Source organism: Thalassophryne amazonica, chromosome 7 (assembly GCF_902500255.1).
Source record: "Thalassophryne amazonica chromosome 7, fThaAma1.1, whole genome shotgun sequence".
NCBI lineage: Eukaryota > Metazoa > Chordata > Actinopteri > Batrachoidiformes > Batrachoididae > Thalassophryne > Thalassophryne amazonica.
In genome coordinates this window covers 20441092-20456883 of record NC_047109.1, presented here as the reverse complement: position 1 = coordinate 20456883, position 15792 = coordinate 20441092, and the positions used below count along the sequence as shown (strand labels likewise).

The following is a 15792-nucleotide window of genomic DNA, read 5'->3' as shown; positions in this document are numbered from 1 at the left end:
CATGTATATTTAACTGAATTTGTATGTCTTTTTTATAATTTCCAAATAACATCAATTTAGTTTTAGACAAATTTAATGATAATTTGTTAATATCAAACCATCTCTTTAACTTTATCATTTCTGTTCCTAAATCAGATAATAATTGTTGCAGATTTTCCCCTGAGCAAGACAGGTTTGTGTCATCTGCAAAGAGCACAGTTTTAACCATATCTGAGACTTTACATAAATCATTAATGTATAAAATAAATCATTTTGGGCCCAACACAGAACTCTGTGGTAGCCCACAAATGATGTCCAGATATGAAGAACAGTATTCCCAGAGTTTAACAAACTGCTTTCGGTTTTGTAAGTAGCTTTTAATCCAACTCAGAGCAACTCCTCTGATCCCATACAGTTCCAACTTTTGAAATAATATATTGTGATCAATTGTGTCAAAAGCCTTTCTTAAGTCAATAAATAAACCTGCAACTATTACCCTTTGGTCCACATGTTTATTGATCTCTTCTATGGAATCAAGCAATGCCAGTGTCGTGGACCGTTTTGCTCTAAAACCATACTGACTTTCATCAAGCAAGTTGTGTCGATCTATAAATTTATCCAATCTGCTGTTGTAAAGTTTTTCCAGTATCTTTGAAAATTGTGACAGTAGAGACACAGGCCTGTAGTTAGTAAAAAGATGCTTGCTGCCAGATTTGAATAAAGGTATCACTTTTGCCACTTTCATACTGTTAAGAACAATCCCAGTTTGAAATGATTTGTTAAAAATATATGATAATGTCAAAAATAATGTTTACATTTTAAGAGCGGATGTTGTGCAAATCAAGGAATACAGACAGACAGAGAGACAGACACGAAGTCTTCGCAATACCCGATGGACAATTTGGCTGTACATCCAACCGGACGGTAATTTTGGATAAAATCGTTTCCTTTTCAATGACTGACATTTTACTTCACTTTACCTTTGATTGAATTCATATAATCAAGTTGATCAACATAAGATATTTCCTTTGGGATTAACAGGTTATGATTCTGAACATTTTAGTAAAATATTATATGCACAACTTCAAGGCTCATAAACCACAACTAATAACTGAAATTTGAACAACAGAACACTCGAAAAACGATTACTTGAGCTTTCCCAAATGAATCACTTGGTGTCTGAGAACCTGGAAGTTTCTGTTTTTGGTGTCGTTTATATGTGTTTCACATGTTTGTATCAGTTAATTTATTTTATGTTGTTTCAATGGTTATCATGCATTGAACTGTTGTAAAATTGACCGAAAACACAAAGAAACAACAACCATAAACAAATATCTGACGCGGCCGGAGGTTAGCCTTCCTGACCTGGTGGTGGCGGTAGCGTCATTTTGCCTGCAGCGTTGAAGCTTCCAGAAGAAGTGTCATTCCAAGATGGCGGCTGTGACGAAAGTACATGTGCCGAGATCTGGTGAGTTTTTAATTTATTTACACGATTGTTGCATTTTAACGGCAAAGTATTAAGGCCGTTGTACCTTAAAAGAAAACAGGCGGAAATTTCGAGAAAAAACTCGGAATATTTTCTGAGATCATGAAATCATTAATTTGCGAGAAAAAGAACGTCGTTTTTTTTTTTCCTTTGAGATCACAAAGTAGGTTCATACGTATGACCTAAATATGTCGTCCGCTGCTGTGGATGTATTAGCTGGCCCGAGAGACTTTCCAGGCCGTCGTGCCGAGTTCGCGCTTTGTTTCATCATTATCAAAAGCACTAAATTGCAGTATTAATAGTCATAGTATATGTGTATACAATATATACAAACTCTTACCGTAACTAACGGCTCACACTGGAAGTGGCTAATAAATACAGACAGTTGCTCAGTTCCGGATCACCTTTTTTAAAGTCCCGCTATACGGAGCCATAATGCAACTGAATATCCTTTATTGGGTATTGTTGTATTGGGTATTTGGACGTTATCTAGCTGAAAAAGTCTGTATGGGGTAGCCCTTCTACTTAAAGTGTGAAGCCACATTATGTGAGCTTGTGTTCGTTTGTAGCCAAAACATCAGTCTTTCCATTGGTACCAAGTATTAGCTTATTCGTGCTGATTATGAGAAACGGTGGCGCAGATACTACAGCAGTGATCCGGAACTGGGCAAGTGACTGTAATAGTTTTATGGCATAGAATACAATCTACTAGGTACAACTACTGACTTTTGAACTGTGTACATACCCTTTTTCTCCACATTGTAACTTGTTTCGGCTCTTTAAGCTGTCATGTTACACCAAAAACGGTGTCCTTACAATCAGTGGCACCAGTGTCGGCAGATTGATTATGCAACTTGACCTGTGACACAGAAGTGTTACTTAGCTCTTCTGACATGCACACTGATAATTTGAAACTCTCAACATTGCAGTGTTGTCACTTCTGGTTAACCCAATTGAACACTCGGTGAAAACAAAAGCATGTGTTGTTCCTTTGATGGTCACAAGTTCTCCTTTTACTCCAGTAATCATTTTTTTTCAACTGTTTCTCTTAAAACAAAGTCTTTTGACTACTATGATAGTCTTGATGAAACAGCCAGGTCAAGGTATAAACTTAAACTGACAACAGCCAGGGTGGATCAGTGCCCTTACAGAGGCCCTTGTAAGAGCACTGATTTTATATATGTGTAAGAATTTGTGTTATTATATGCATGCAGGGTTATAGCTAGAACCTTTTAGGCCGGGTAAATTATGTGATCTTTAAAGACTTTAAACTCTAAAATAAACTGTGAACCTCTGAGTGTATCAGCATCTGCTGACACAGAAGTAACTCTGAATTATGGAGGATTTTTTTTTCCTTTAAGTCAGATCAGAGAGAGACACTGCGCATCTCTCTCCGATCAGATCTGCTTTCAGTAGGGCTGAAACAATTAGTCTAGTAACTTGAATAATTTGATTACAAAAAAATGTTCAAATGTTCTCTGCCTTAAAGCTTCATTTAACGTTGTAGTACATACGCCAGGCCTGTGTGTGGCACTGCATTGTCCCCCGGAAAAAAAAAAAAAAAAAACAGAAGAAGACTAGAGCTTGACAGCTAATCAAATTAGCAACAACAGCTACCGCTTTTCAATGTGACACAGAGTAAAATAAAGCCTTTGAGAGAAAGACGGTCCACGCTGATCATCTATATTCTGGCGGGGAGATGGTCTGTACCATCAGTCTTATAGCTATCATTATTAATGACCAATACTTAATTTGCTGTCAAATGTCAGTATAGTACTGGTATTATGTTGCATAACTAGACAATTAGGTAATAGCTCAAAAACGGTTTTAATAACAATAACACAAACCAATATCGGCTCGGATCAAATCGAATTGAATCGAAATAATCGATTCTGAATCTTAAGAATCTGAATTCATTCAATTGCTGAAATTTGAATTGATACCCAGCTCTAGTCAGGATGTAATTCACAAAACATGGACAACGTGCTTCTGAAGAGCAGCAGAGAACTAAAGAAGCAGTGGGTCAGAGCACTGCTTTGTTGCTTCAAGCACAGCCGCTACAGAAATGGTTAATTACAGTCCCACTGCAGGGTCTGTAATCAATGCAGAGAAATGATAGTTTTCACCCTCAAAGACAGCGGCCGCTCTGAAAGACCCGAAAGGGAATCGTTAAGCAAAAAGGCTGTCAATGTTGGTGGATTGAATCCTTTCTTAACGAGTCTCAAAAGAACCGGTTCTTGATACCCAACCCTAATCATGAATTGCTGCCTTAGGTATTAGTCACAGTTTGAAACAAAAACCCCACTGCATTAGGAACCCCGTTTCCCATAATACGTTTGTCTGGTGAATCATGGTAGTTTGTCAGTCACGAGTCTGAGCACATCGGAACACATCAGCCACAGCGGTCTGAACACATCATTATCAGACATTTTTATCAGTGCACAATTATATCTATCCGGAGAACACTGAGTAGAGCTGCTGCTTTCTCGCATCGAACGGAACCAGCTGAAGTGGTTTGGACATCTGGTGATGATGCAACACAGTGATCTCCCTCGGGAGATCTCCCCCCAGGAACAGTGAGAGGACTTACCGAGAATAGGGAAGTGTGGGATGAGCTGCTTGGTCTACTGTCACTGTGACCTGGCTCAGACCTGGAAATGAATGAATGAATGGATGTATGTTCCTGAGCATGCTTCACGTGTGAAAGTGGCCTGACTGAGCTGAGAGGTGGTGAGGGGCGCTCTGGCTGTGCAAACAAGTTGCACCAATAAAAATAAAATAGAAATGCAACGTAGGGATTGCTGCCAATGCAGTGAATTAATTTGACTAATTTTCTCTTTCTATGTTCCGTCTGAGAATACGGCGAGCCTCGGTGTGTGGAAAGCAATGACCAAGAGGAGTCTGAAGGTCTGAGTGGTGATGGGTTGGGTCATGATACAAGTGATGAAGGAGAAGATGACAGAGATGTTGAAGGATGGAGTGATGGAGAGCATGAAGGAGGAAATGAGAGCAAAGCCAATGCTGGCTGGGCCGAAGCCATGGCCAAGATTCTGGGCAAGAAACCTTCAGCGAGCAAAGCTACCATCCTACTACAAAACAAAGAGCTGAACAAGCTGAAGGACAAAGAAAGACAGGAGCAGCTGGACAGAAAGAAACAGGTAAAAAACTGTCATTTTCAAAACCCATTCATCAAGAAAATCATCCACCAACAGATCCATGAATTTTTGGGGAGGGGCATAAAATGATGAAAACTGTTAATCGGTGTTTTCCAGAGGCCGTGATAACACCTTCAGATGTCTTGTTTTGTCTACATCCCAAAGATATTCAATTTACTGCCCAAGAGAAGTTTAAAGCTGCGTTTACACCGGGCGCGATCAGACGCCACAAATTCGCGGGGGTCGCATGGCGACGGGCGTGCCACCATCACCCGGTGTGTCGCTCTGCTTTCGCTGTGAAAATTCGCCCCAGTGCGTCATCAAATAGGAGGAGCTTCCATTCCACTCGCCGGCTCCGGTTGTCCGTCAGGTTAACATGACGGACCTTGATCACACGGAGCGAGTTGTTGTGGAAAGCTCCCAATTCTGGGAGTTTCATCATTTACTGCAGGAGCTGGGTCTGGATGACGGCCGCTTTCAGCGATGCCTCCGCAGGACCCAGTTTGAGGACCTCCTGTCCCATTCACGCACGCACATGTAAACAATTTAAAAAAAAAATCCGCTGCTTGCTGCGGGGCTGCTCCTCGCTCTTCCCCAAAAAACTCTGTCATAATTGTGTTTAGAAACCAATTACCATTTGTTTTATTATACATCTGTGTAGTTAATTAATAAAATAATCTTCACAGACGATTCGCTTGTGCCCACACGTAAAAAAAAGAAAACCTCCGCTCCCCCTGCTGTGGGGCTGCTGCCCGCTCCAAAAACTGTCATAATTGTGAAATAAAGGACAAAAGAGACATAAGTCCTGCTCACAGGCTGCTACCAGATACAGGACATGTTCACATCCTCAGTCAAACTCCAGACATCTCCACGTCACTACATATTCAGTCCCTGATTGGTTATCACTGCGCGACAACACAAAAAAATTCAGATTTTTCAATTTGGGGAGGAGGGCGACGTGACGCGACGCAATATTGCGCCACAAACGCGCCAATCACTCAAAATCGCTTCACTTGTGTCGCTTCATTCGCATCCGTCGCGATGCGTGGCTTGGCGCCAAAACGCGTCCTTCCATAGGGATTACATGGCAACCTGCCGCTCGTGTTGCACCCGGTGTGAACGCGGCATAAGGAGGTGAAATAGGATTTTGGGGGGGGGAACTAACTCAAAATAATCCATATTAAATTACTTTTGATAAATTTAATTAAGATTTGATTAATTGTTGCGGCTGTAGCAGCAGAGCAAATTGTTGTTTTAGTTGCTGCTTTTCTCAGATAAGTGGTTAAAAATTATTTTTAAAAAGTCTCTGAACAAGGTGAAGAAATAATGAGCAGGATAGGTTTTATAGAACAATAACGACAGCAGTTTGAATACTTACAACCCCTGGCAAAAATTATGGAATCACCGTCCTCGGAGGATGTTCATTCAGTTGTTTAATTTTGTAGAAAAAAGCAGATAACAGATATGACACAAAACTAAAGTCATTTCAAATGGCAACTTTCTGGCTTTAAGAAACACTATAAGAAATCAGGAAAAAAAATTGTGGCAGTCAGTAATGGTTACTTTTTTAGACCAAGCAGAGGGAAAAAATATGGAATCACTCAATTCTGAGGAAAAAATTTTGGAATCATGAAAAACAAAAGAACACTCCAACACATCACTAGTATTTTGTTGCACCACCTCTGGCTTTTATAACAGCTTGCAGTCTCTGAGGCATGGACTTAATGAGTGACAAACAGTACTCTTCATCAGTCTGGCTCCAACTTTCTCTGATTGCTGTTGCCAGATCAGCTTTGCAGGTTGGAGCCTTGTCATGGACCATTTTCTTCAACTTCCACCAAAGATTTTCAATTGGATTAAGATCCGGACTATTTGCAGGCCATGACATTGACCCTATGTGTCTTTTTGCAAGGAATGTTTTCACAGTTTTTGCTCTATGGCAAGATGCATTATCATCTTGAAAAATTATTTCATCATCCCCAAACATCCTTTCAATTGATGGGATAAGAAAAGTGTCCAAAATATCAACATAAACATGTGCATTTATTGATGATGTAATGACAGCCATCTCCCCAGTGCCTTTACCTGACATGCAGCCCCATATCATCAATGACTGTGGAAATTTACATGTTCTCTTCAGACAGTCATCTTTATAAATCTCATTGGAACAGCACCAAACAAAAGTTCCAGCATCATCACCTTGCCCAGTGCAGATTCAAGATTCATCACTGAATATGACTTTCATCCAGTCATCCACAGTCCACGATTGTTTTTCCTTAGGTCTATTGTAACCTTGTTTTTATCTGTTTAGGTGTTAATGATGGCTTTCGTTTAGCTTTTCTGTATGTAAATCCCATTTCCTTTAGGCAGTTCGGTCACAGACGTTGACTCCAGTTCCCTCCCATTCATTCCTCATTTGTTTTGTTGTGCATTTTTGAGACATATTGCTTTAAGTTTTCTGTCTTGACGCTTTGATGTCTTCCTTGGTCTACCAGTATGTTTGCCTTTAACAACCTTCCCATGTTGTTTGCATTTGGTCCAGAGTTTAGACACAGCTGACTGTGAACAACCAACATCTTTTGCAACATTGCGTGATGATTTACCCTCTTTTAAGAGTTTGATAATCACCTCCTTTGTTTCAATTGACATCTCTCGTGTTGGAGCCATGATTCATGTCAGTCCACTTGGTGCAACAGCTCTCCAAGGTGTGATTACTCCTTTTTAGATGCAGACTAACGAGCAGATCTGATTTGATGCAGGTGTTAGTTTTGGGGATGAAAATTAACAGGGTGATTCCATAATTTATTCCTCAGAATTGAGTGAGTCCATATTTTTTCCCTCTGCTTGGTCTAAAAAAGTAACCGTTACTGACTGCCACAATTTTTTTTTCTTGATTTCTTATAGTGTTTCTTAAAGCCAGAAAGTTGCCATTTGAAATGACTTTAGTTTTGTGTCATGTCTGTGATCTGCTTTTTTTCTACAAAATTAAACAACTGAATGAACATCCTCCGAGGCCGGTGATTCCATAATTTTTGCCAGTGGTTGTACTTGTGTATTTTAAATCCTCTTCGTGCTGAAGGATTTTCTCAAACCTTTAAGCACATTGTTGCTGTGGGACCTGTGAGCGTCTGACGCAGGTCTGTGACACAGAGCAACCAGGCAACCCAAAAAAAAAATCTTGCACCAACTTTAAAGTTAAGTTGTGCAGGGCTGTGAAAACTCAGCAGATCAGAGGAATTCCACGGATTTCATCATTGGGGGGGGGTTGTTAGTGTTGTACTCTGTAATCGCGATCGTTACTGAGTTTTTAAAATGCCTATTGCAGAGCACTCTTATACGACATTGCGCAAGTTTATAAGTCTGCGGAGAAAAATGGCTCACTCAAAGTGTGGCTGTTATGACAGTTGTCGTAAAACTGGCAATTGCTACGGCGATGTTGTGTGCCTGCTCCAAGACGCTGAAGCTAAAATTAGCATGTGGGCATTGCATACTTTAGAGCCAACAAGTTTTTAAAAGAAGAATTTTGTGGCATGTCTGCGTCACGGAGCGACGTCGGACAGAGAGAAGATGGCAAGAAAGACGGTTTGAAAAAGTTTAATAAGGACAAGAATCCGTGAAATTGTTGCTGGCTTGAATTTAACACATCCAAAAGCTAAAAGAAACATTAAAAGCAAACTGCATCTTGTGCCCTCAGGAAACGGTAAGAATTTTTTTCATCTCTGGGAAATAAACAGGATTTCAGACAAGATTATGTGACTTTTTTTAATTAATCTCGACTTTCTTTCATTGGAAAAAAGACATTGTGGCTTTGAATGGATTTACTGTAATTTAGACAAGAATATAAGTGACTTCTTTACTATGTTATGTTTATATTTATTAGATAATTTTAGATTTAGATTTTAGATATTTTACCATGATTATCATTGACAGTTCAAATGAAAGGTTGAATCTAGGATCATTTGAATATGCACTTTTTAGATTTTTATTTTCCAAGAGATGCTGAAAATGTATCATTAGATACAAAAATTAATTTGGTTTCTTTTTTGTCTTTTTTATTTCACAAATAATTTGCATCTTTTTACTGAAATTGGTGAAACTTTTGACCCTGTACAAACTGAAACTGACCGTTGTCACCATTTTTGCTGTTTTTACCCCATAACTAGGGATGGGTATTGATAAGATTTTATTTATCGATACCATTATCAATTCCGCTTATCGATCCAATTCCTTATCGATACCTCTTGTGAATTTTCTGTGTGCTAAAAGTAGGCTGTACAGGTTTTTTTATGTCAACATTTTATTGGGGCTGCAGCTGTCCATTATTTTAGTAATTGAGTATTCTATCGATTATTAGAATGCAGCACATCTCATTTTGGGAGGAAAAACATTTTAGCCGATTGTAGTTTGTCTGTATTACAGTGGTAGGAAAGAGGTGTCATTTTATTTAAAGCGGCAATTCGTTTTGAAGTTATTAATTCTGACGGTCTCTGCCAGAGAGTCGCGCAGCATTTGGAGCTGTGCCAACAGAACGGAGGATGATTCTCGGTTCTTGACTGCAGCAAGACAAGAGTCCCAGTTAGTAACTTTAATCCACACAAAAGTGACTCACGATTGACATATTTTAATGGCTTTGAGAGGGGTTAAGAAGCAGACTTTCCGCTGAAGAGCAGCGAATCAAAGAACCAGCGGAAGAAGCACTGCTTCATTGGTTCACGCTTCAAAGTAGAGTTGCGCTGCAGAAGCGGTTGATTACAGAGCCGCTGCAGGGTCTGTAATCAACCTCGAGAAATGATCATTTTCCTGCAAAACACCCTCAAAAACAATGGCCGCTCTGAAGGACCGATAAGGGAATCGTTAAGCAGAAAGACTTTTGATATTGGTGGATCGAATCATTTCTTAGCAATACCCGAAATAACTGGTTCTCGATACCCAACCCTACCCATAATTCTAGAACATTCAGTCACAGATAATCCGAACTATACCTTTGTGGAATCGTTATGATCAGACAAATAATGTAGTATAGTTTTTAACACGATTGGAGCATTGTTACATTTTGACCTCTGTGTAATTCTTCATTGACCCCTACTTGGCTACAGCTGCCATCATACATTATCATACATTTTTGTGTAGCCCATGGTACACTGAGGCTGGATTCTAAGTGTTGTTTCGTCACCTTAAGTCACCTAAAATTATGTCAAAATTGATAGCTGGCTCATGGACTGTTTCGGTCTCCATGTGGTTCAGGTGTCCTATTGGCTCACTAATCTTTTAGTTCATTCTAAGCTGTTTCATTCTCACCCATACATGATGAGCACTGGTGTGCAATTTTAAAATTATTTTACCTCATCATCTACAACCTCATTGTTTTCAATCTATACAGCTATGAATCACAAATTTATTCTACTATTGAATATCAGTTCAGATAGGTTAATTGAATATTGTTCAATCACTTTACTGTACAGTTTTAAATTTTTTGTAATTGTGTCCTCGTTGCAGCTCAACTTCTGCGTCATGAATGGAAAATTGTTGTAATGGAAATGAATGCAATTTTTATTCCTGCTACCATGACCCTCACTCTGTGTAAACATGTAAAATACAAAAACTTTTGTGAGCCAATATGGACTTTTTGTTCTGTTCATTCTTATAATTGTGCGCAAAATGCAACATTTTGGTACCTCATTTTCAAACAATCCCCCCACGTGTTAGTGCTCACAGTCCGATAGTTGCAGATTTTTTTTGACCTCAGAAAATGGGTTGTTGGTTTTATTTTTTCTGTTTGCCAGTTATTTTATTTTTTTATTAGCCTGTTTTAAATGGGAAAGGCAGTTACCAAGTGGTTAACGTGCTTGGTTTCAGTGCAGAAGGTTCCCGGTTCCACCCCTGCCGCATTTCTCCATGTGGAGTTGCGTCAGGAAGGGCATCCGGTGTAAAACTTGTGCCAAATCATGCACAAAACATGCAGATCCCCCTTGGATCTGCTACGGCAACCACAATTGAAAAGAAGGGAGCAGCCAAGGGACTTAGCCTATTCTAAATATGAAGAGAAAATCAAACCATTTTTAAGATTTCTGCTAATCCTTTTTTTACCAGCAAAAAGGACCAAAGCTTGTATTTAAGCTTTTGTATTTGAAAAGATTTTTGTTGATTCTGATTGTTCTTTTTTTTTTTTTTTTTTTTTTTTTTTGCCGTCTCTACCTTGTTTTTCCTTAAATTCTACGACACGGTCGCAAAAGTGTTTCTATGAAAAGGTAGATGAACAGTTTATAATTTGGCCATTTTAAAAAAAAAATTTTTTGTTTCTTGCTTTAATCTGTCTGTCAAAGCTCCCACCAGACTACGCGTAGTCTGAACGTAGCTCACAGGTTAGCTTGTATCATCTGTTTGTTACATTTGGGTTCATATAAAGACAACATATTACATTTAAGTCATGCTGTGCAGTAATTATTGCACTCTCAGCTTCAGGTGGACCCAAGTGTTGGTCGCGCTGCCGCACATTAGTGAGTGCACACATATGGAATGTGGATTATGCGCCTTTTTTATAGACCACATGTACTTTGGCTTGTGTTTGAACAGATGAACAGGAAGCGTGCGTGGGAGATGATGTGCAGGGAGAAACCTGATGTGGTGAATGACCGTGAGACTGAAAGGTCTCTGCAGAAAATTGCTACCAGGTACCTGTTCTCGTAAGGTATTGTCAGAGGTCCTCAGAAGTGGTTCTGATCCGTTTTTCTGCCCTGCTCAGAGGAGTGGTCCAGCTTTTCAATGCCGTCAAGAAGCATCAAAAAATGGTGAATGACAAGGTCAAGGAGGTCAGTGGCTCAGAAAGAAAGAAGGCCAGGATTCTGTCTTCTGTCTCAAAGAAAGACTTCATTGATGTCCTCAGGAAGACAGAAGGAGGGAGCGGAGTCACCATCAAAACTGAAAAGAGCACTGTGAGTTTCCCTTTGTTGATTGCGTCAATATTTTTGTCTGAAGTCATTTCTGAGTGTGTCGAGGCTCCTTCATGCTCCGATTTCTTCATGCTTGTTAAACGCTTAAAGCTGTGGGACCACCCACATTTCAGTAAACGGACTAAATTTAGTTTCTCCTGAAATCCCAGCTTTATAATGTCTGTTTATTTTTGAAACATCTTTTAAAATTACAGCTCATTTTAAATCAAGAGAACATTTTTATATTGGGCGGAATTCCACAGCAAATATTTTTGTTTTTAACTCCATCTGCAGGACGACGTGAAGCGCATTCATGAGCTTTTGAAAAAAAAACAAGTTACCTTGATGCAATGCGCGACGCCGACCTCTGTGAAATATCTTGCAAATCACTCCAGAGGTGTTTTCAAGTTACAAAAACAATGTTTTCCATTTTAGAAGTGTTTTTCTTGCTAGCTTTACATAATATATGAGAAACATCTATTTTACACATAAAACACTGCGGTTTCAGAGCATTTTTTACAATGTATGAGGAGGAGCCAGAGTGAGACGAGCCACCATACATCATTGTATCTCTACTCTGATTGGCTGCCGCTGTGTTCTTCCCATAATGCTTTGCGCATGTCTGGGGAAGCCCCCACCTGATCTATAATGTCGCTGTCGGTCTCAGCTGTTGCTGCCGTCAGTAGTTCCTGGTTGTCTTTTCTTTGGAAAATATACCCTTCAGGGGAAGTTTTTATATTTTCTAGACGATGCGAATTTTGGCCGTACTGGTAACATCATTATGAATTCCCTATTTAAAGGCTACTAAATAAAATTATAGTGGTGCCAGTGAAAATTATTTTATGCCTTAAAGCTTAAAAAGCGCAGTGGCCCTGTACATTTAAGTGCCACTGCACATCTACATGGCCTTCATCTTGTTCAGGAAAATATCCACTAGGTGGCACTACAGACTGTCATGAAAGTTTCTGAGTTCAAACAGTCAGAGAAGTTGTAATAATTTTTCTACAGCTCAGACAAATGTGCCTCCAGGCCAAAGTAAGACGAAACAAAAAAACAGTACCTACACTTTTTTTTATTTTTTAGGTTACAAGAAACAAACTTTTTTGTTTTTTCTAATAAGCCTTATTGCAGGAGTGGCCAAGTTCGGTCCTCGAGAGCCACGTTCCTGACACTCTTAGTTGTCTCCCTGCTCCAACACACCTGAATCCACTGAAAGACTCATTAGCAGACTTTTAATGAGCCTTTCATTGGATTCAGGTGTGTTGGAGCAGGGAGGCAACTAAGAGTGTCAGGAATGTGGCTCTCGAGGACCGAACGTGGCCACCCCTGCCTTATTGAAACAACACCTGCTGCAGTCAGTCTGATTTCAAGCTAAGCAGAGTGGGTCCTGGTTCGTACTTAGATGGATGAAGACACGAGCGTGTGTTTCTCCAGGTAAAACTGGAATTGCTTCAGGAGGGTATTCAGCATAAAATATGGATCCACTGTGGTGATCCTGGACAAAACAATGCTTCTATTTAAATCATTTAAATAACGTGGTATTGAATTTGGTATCCAGAATCATGTCATTGTATCACCACAAAAATTTTGATGCTATGGATTTCTACTGACCACATCAACAGGTGACGTCACTGACAGGCTCCTCTCCTTACTTCAGAAGCATTGTTTTCAGTGGAGTTGGTTGAAATGGAAGGCTGGAGGTGCCGACATGCTTTTTGGGAGACGGGAATCCTTGGATGGACTCACTGTGACTCTGTGTCGGTCTGACCGCGGTGCTAAACACTAAATATTTATTTTCTGTGATTATGTTCATGTCCTGAGGTGTTATTTGAGTGTGTGCCCACATGGTGGTGCTGTTGCTCCAGCAGCAGTGTAAATGCATTGTCTCACATGTTGTGACCTGTTTAGTGTGTGCAGGCGCATGAGGAGGCCTCATGGAGTGTGCTCAGAGAAGACTTCATGATGGGCGCTGCCATGAAGGACTGGGACAAAGTCAGTGACGGCGGCATGCAGGAGTCTGCTTCAGACTGACACCACCCTCACCGGCAGTGAGCCGCGCCCATCTCAGGCCTGGACCAAACACTGCCGTGGTTCTGGATCGCATGATGATGCTTGTTAAAGTGATGAATGGGTATATGAACATGCTGCTGGAGAAGTCTGGTCAGGGAGTCTATTTGGCTTTTGTGAACTGCCACACGGGTTTAACTGGGCGGATTCTCTTTTGGAGGAGAGCTTCCATAAAAACTGAGCGTTCGATGGATCAAGTTGGTTTGTGATGATTGTATTAGGAAATAGCACCACAGCCAGGCCACATGCAAACATCTCAGCCATGACTTCCAGAAGACTGGAAGTCCAAGCAGTGTCCTCCAGTGCTGGTACCTGAAGTACCAGAACCTGCAGTTCCACCACTGGCCACTTGAGGCTAACTCCAAAGGCTAGTCTCGTCCCAGCTGGATCACAGAAATAATCATGTTTACAGCCTGGCACCAAAAAAAAAAAAGGTTTTGGTTTCTATAGCTCATTTCCCATCTTTAAAGGATTTAAAGTTTTTTGTTTGTTTGTTTGTTTTTTGTATTATTATTTTTATTATTGTTGTTATTATAGCTACTTATTAGTTTAAGCCAAAAACCTATGCAAAATTTGGCCCATGTTCAGTTTGAGTGACAGCAGGCCCACAGAGTACAGTTTGCTGCATTTTTGATGTACGTCTTTGTTTTATTTTAAATCAGTGAACATTTGATACATTTGGAGATGATCTTGTAATTCATCACTTCATCCTCTTGTGCTTGTTTTTTTTTTTCAATTTTGTGAGTTAGAAAATGATTCCATATGTAGTTTTTGAGTTCTCTGGGATGGACACACTCACTCACTCACTCCCCCACTCTGCGATGGCTCCACTGGTATCAGCAGAGGGAGTTTACAATGATGCTCTTTTTTTTGTTTTTGTTTTTCATACAAGGAAAAAATGTGCGATATGATCTGAATGAGGTCACAGCATGTTGTCAAACCCGAGAACATCTGGGCTCTGTTCCAGAAAGCAAGCTCAGAAAAGCTGCGCTTAATGTGAAAACACCTGACTTGAATAAACCCAACAAATGAGATGAGGTTGAAGCTGTTCCATAAAGGTCGAGCCACGGTCACGCAATCAAACTAAGTCAAGACAGGTTCAGACTAACTGCGTGTGCACGCCATCTATAGGCAGCCCATGAGGTTGAACACATCATCTGGATTCACAATGGCAAAATGTCATACCAACGAGCGAGCAGCACTTACACTCAACAAAAATATAAACCCAACACTTTTGGTTTTGCTCCCATTTTGTATGAGATGAACTCAAAGATCTAAAACTTTTTCCACATACACAATATCACCAGTTCCCTCAAATATTGTTCACAAACCAGTCTAAATCTGTGATAGTGAGCACTTCTCCTTTGCTGAGATAATCCATCCCACCTCACAGGTGTGCCATATCAAGATGCTGATTAGACACCATGATTAGTGCACAGGTGTGCCTTAGACTGCCCACAGCAAAAGGCCACTCTGAAAGGTGCAGTTTTGTTTTATTGGGGGGGATACCAGTCAGTATCTGGTGTGACCACCATTTGCCTCATGCAGTGCAACACATCTCCTTCGCATAGAGTTGATCAGGTTGTCAATTGTGGCCTGTGGAATGTTGGTCCACTCCTCTTCAATGGCTGTGCGAAGTTTGCTGGATATTGGCAGGAACTGGTACACGCTGTCGTATACGCCGGTCCAGAGCATCCCAAACATGCTCAATGGGTGACATGTCCGGTGAGTATGCCGGTCATGCAAGAACTGGGACATTTTCAGCTTCCAAGAATTGTGTACAGATCCTTGCAACATGGGGCTGTGCATTATCCTGCTGCAACACGAGGTGATGTTCTTGGATGTATGGCACAACAATGGGCCTCAGGATCTCGTCACGGTATCTGTGCATTCAAAATGCCATCAATAAAATGCACCTGTGTTCTTCGTCCATAACAGACGCCTGCCCATACCATAACCCCACCGCCACCATGGGCCACTTGATCCACAACATTGACATCAGAAAACCGCTCACCCACACGACGCCACACACGCTGTCTGCCATCTGCCCTGGACAGTGTGAACCGGGATTCATCCGTGAAGAGAACACCTCTCCAACGTGCCAAACACCAGCGAATGTGAGCATTTGCCCACTCAAGTCGGTTACGACGACGAACTGGAGTCAGGTCGAGACCCC

At 40.6% G+C, this 15792-nt stretch overlaps 1 protein-coding gene across 2 annotated transcripts; it reads left to right on the top strand.

Moving 5' to 3' along the window:
- Positions 1-1405: 1405 nt before the first annotated feature.
- On the top strand, positions 1406-14650 carry rrp15 (ribosomal RNA processing 15 homolog). 2 transcript variants are annotated; one of them, XM_034173943.1, is made up of 5 exons: positions 1406-1447; positions 4322-4623; positions 11194-11291; positions 11363-11552; positions 13467-14650. In XM_034173943.1, the coding sequence occupies exons 1-5, from the start codon at positions 1411-1413 to the stop codon at positions 13578-13580; spliced, it is 741 nt and encodes a 246-aa protein (XP_034029834.1). In that variant the 5' UTR covers positions 1406-1410; the 3' UTR covers positions 13581-14650. The 2 variants fall into 2 exon arrangements, with proteins under 2 accessions (XP_034029834.1, XP_034029833.1); XM_034173942.1 differs by having other exon boundaries at positions 13458-14650.
- Positions 14651-15792: the final 1142 nt, after the last annotated feature.

Coding starts and splice junctions, on each gene's coding strand:
- rrp15 (XM_034173942.1), top strand. CDS start 1,411: ATGGCGGCTGTGACGAAAGTACATGTGCCGAGATCTG. Junction 1,448..4,321: donor AGTACATGTGCCGAGATCTG/GTGAGTTTTTAA, acceptor GTTCCGTCTGAG/AATACGGCGAGCCTCGGTGT. Junction 11,553..13,457: donor TCAAAACTGAAAAGAGCACT/GTGAGTTTCCCT, acceptor TGACCTGTTTAG/TGTGTGCAGGCGCATGAGGA.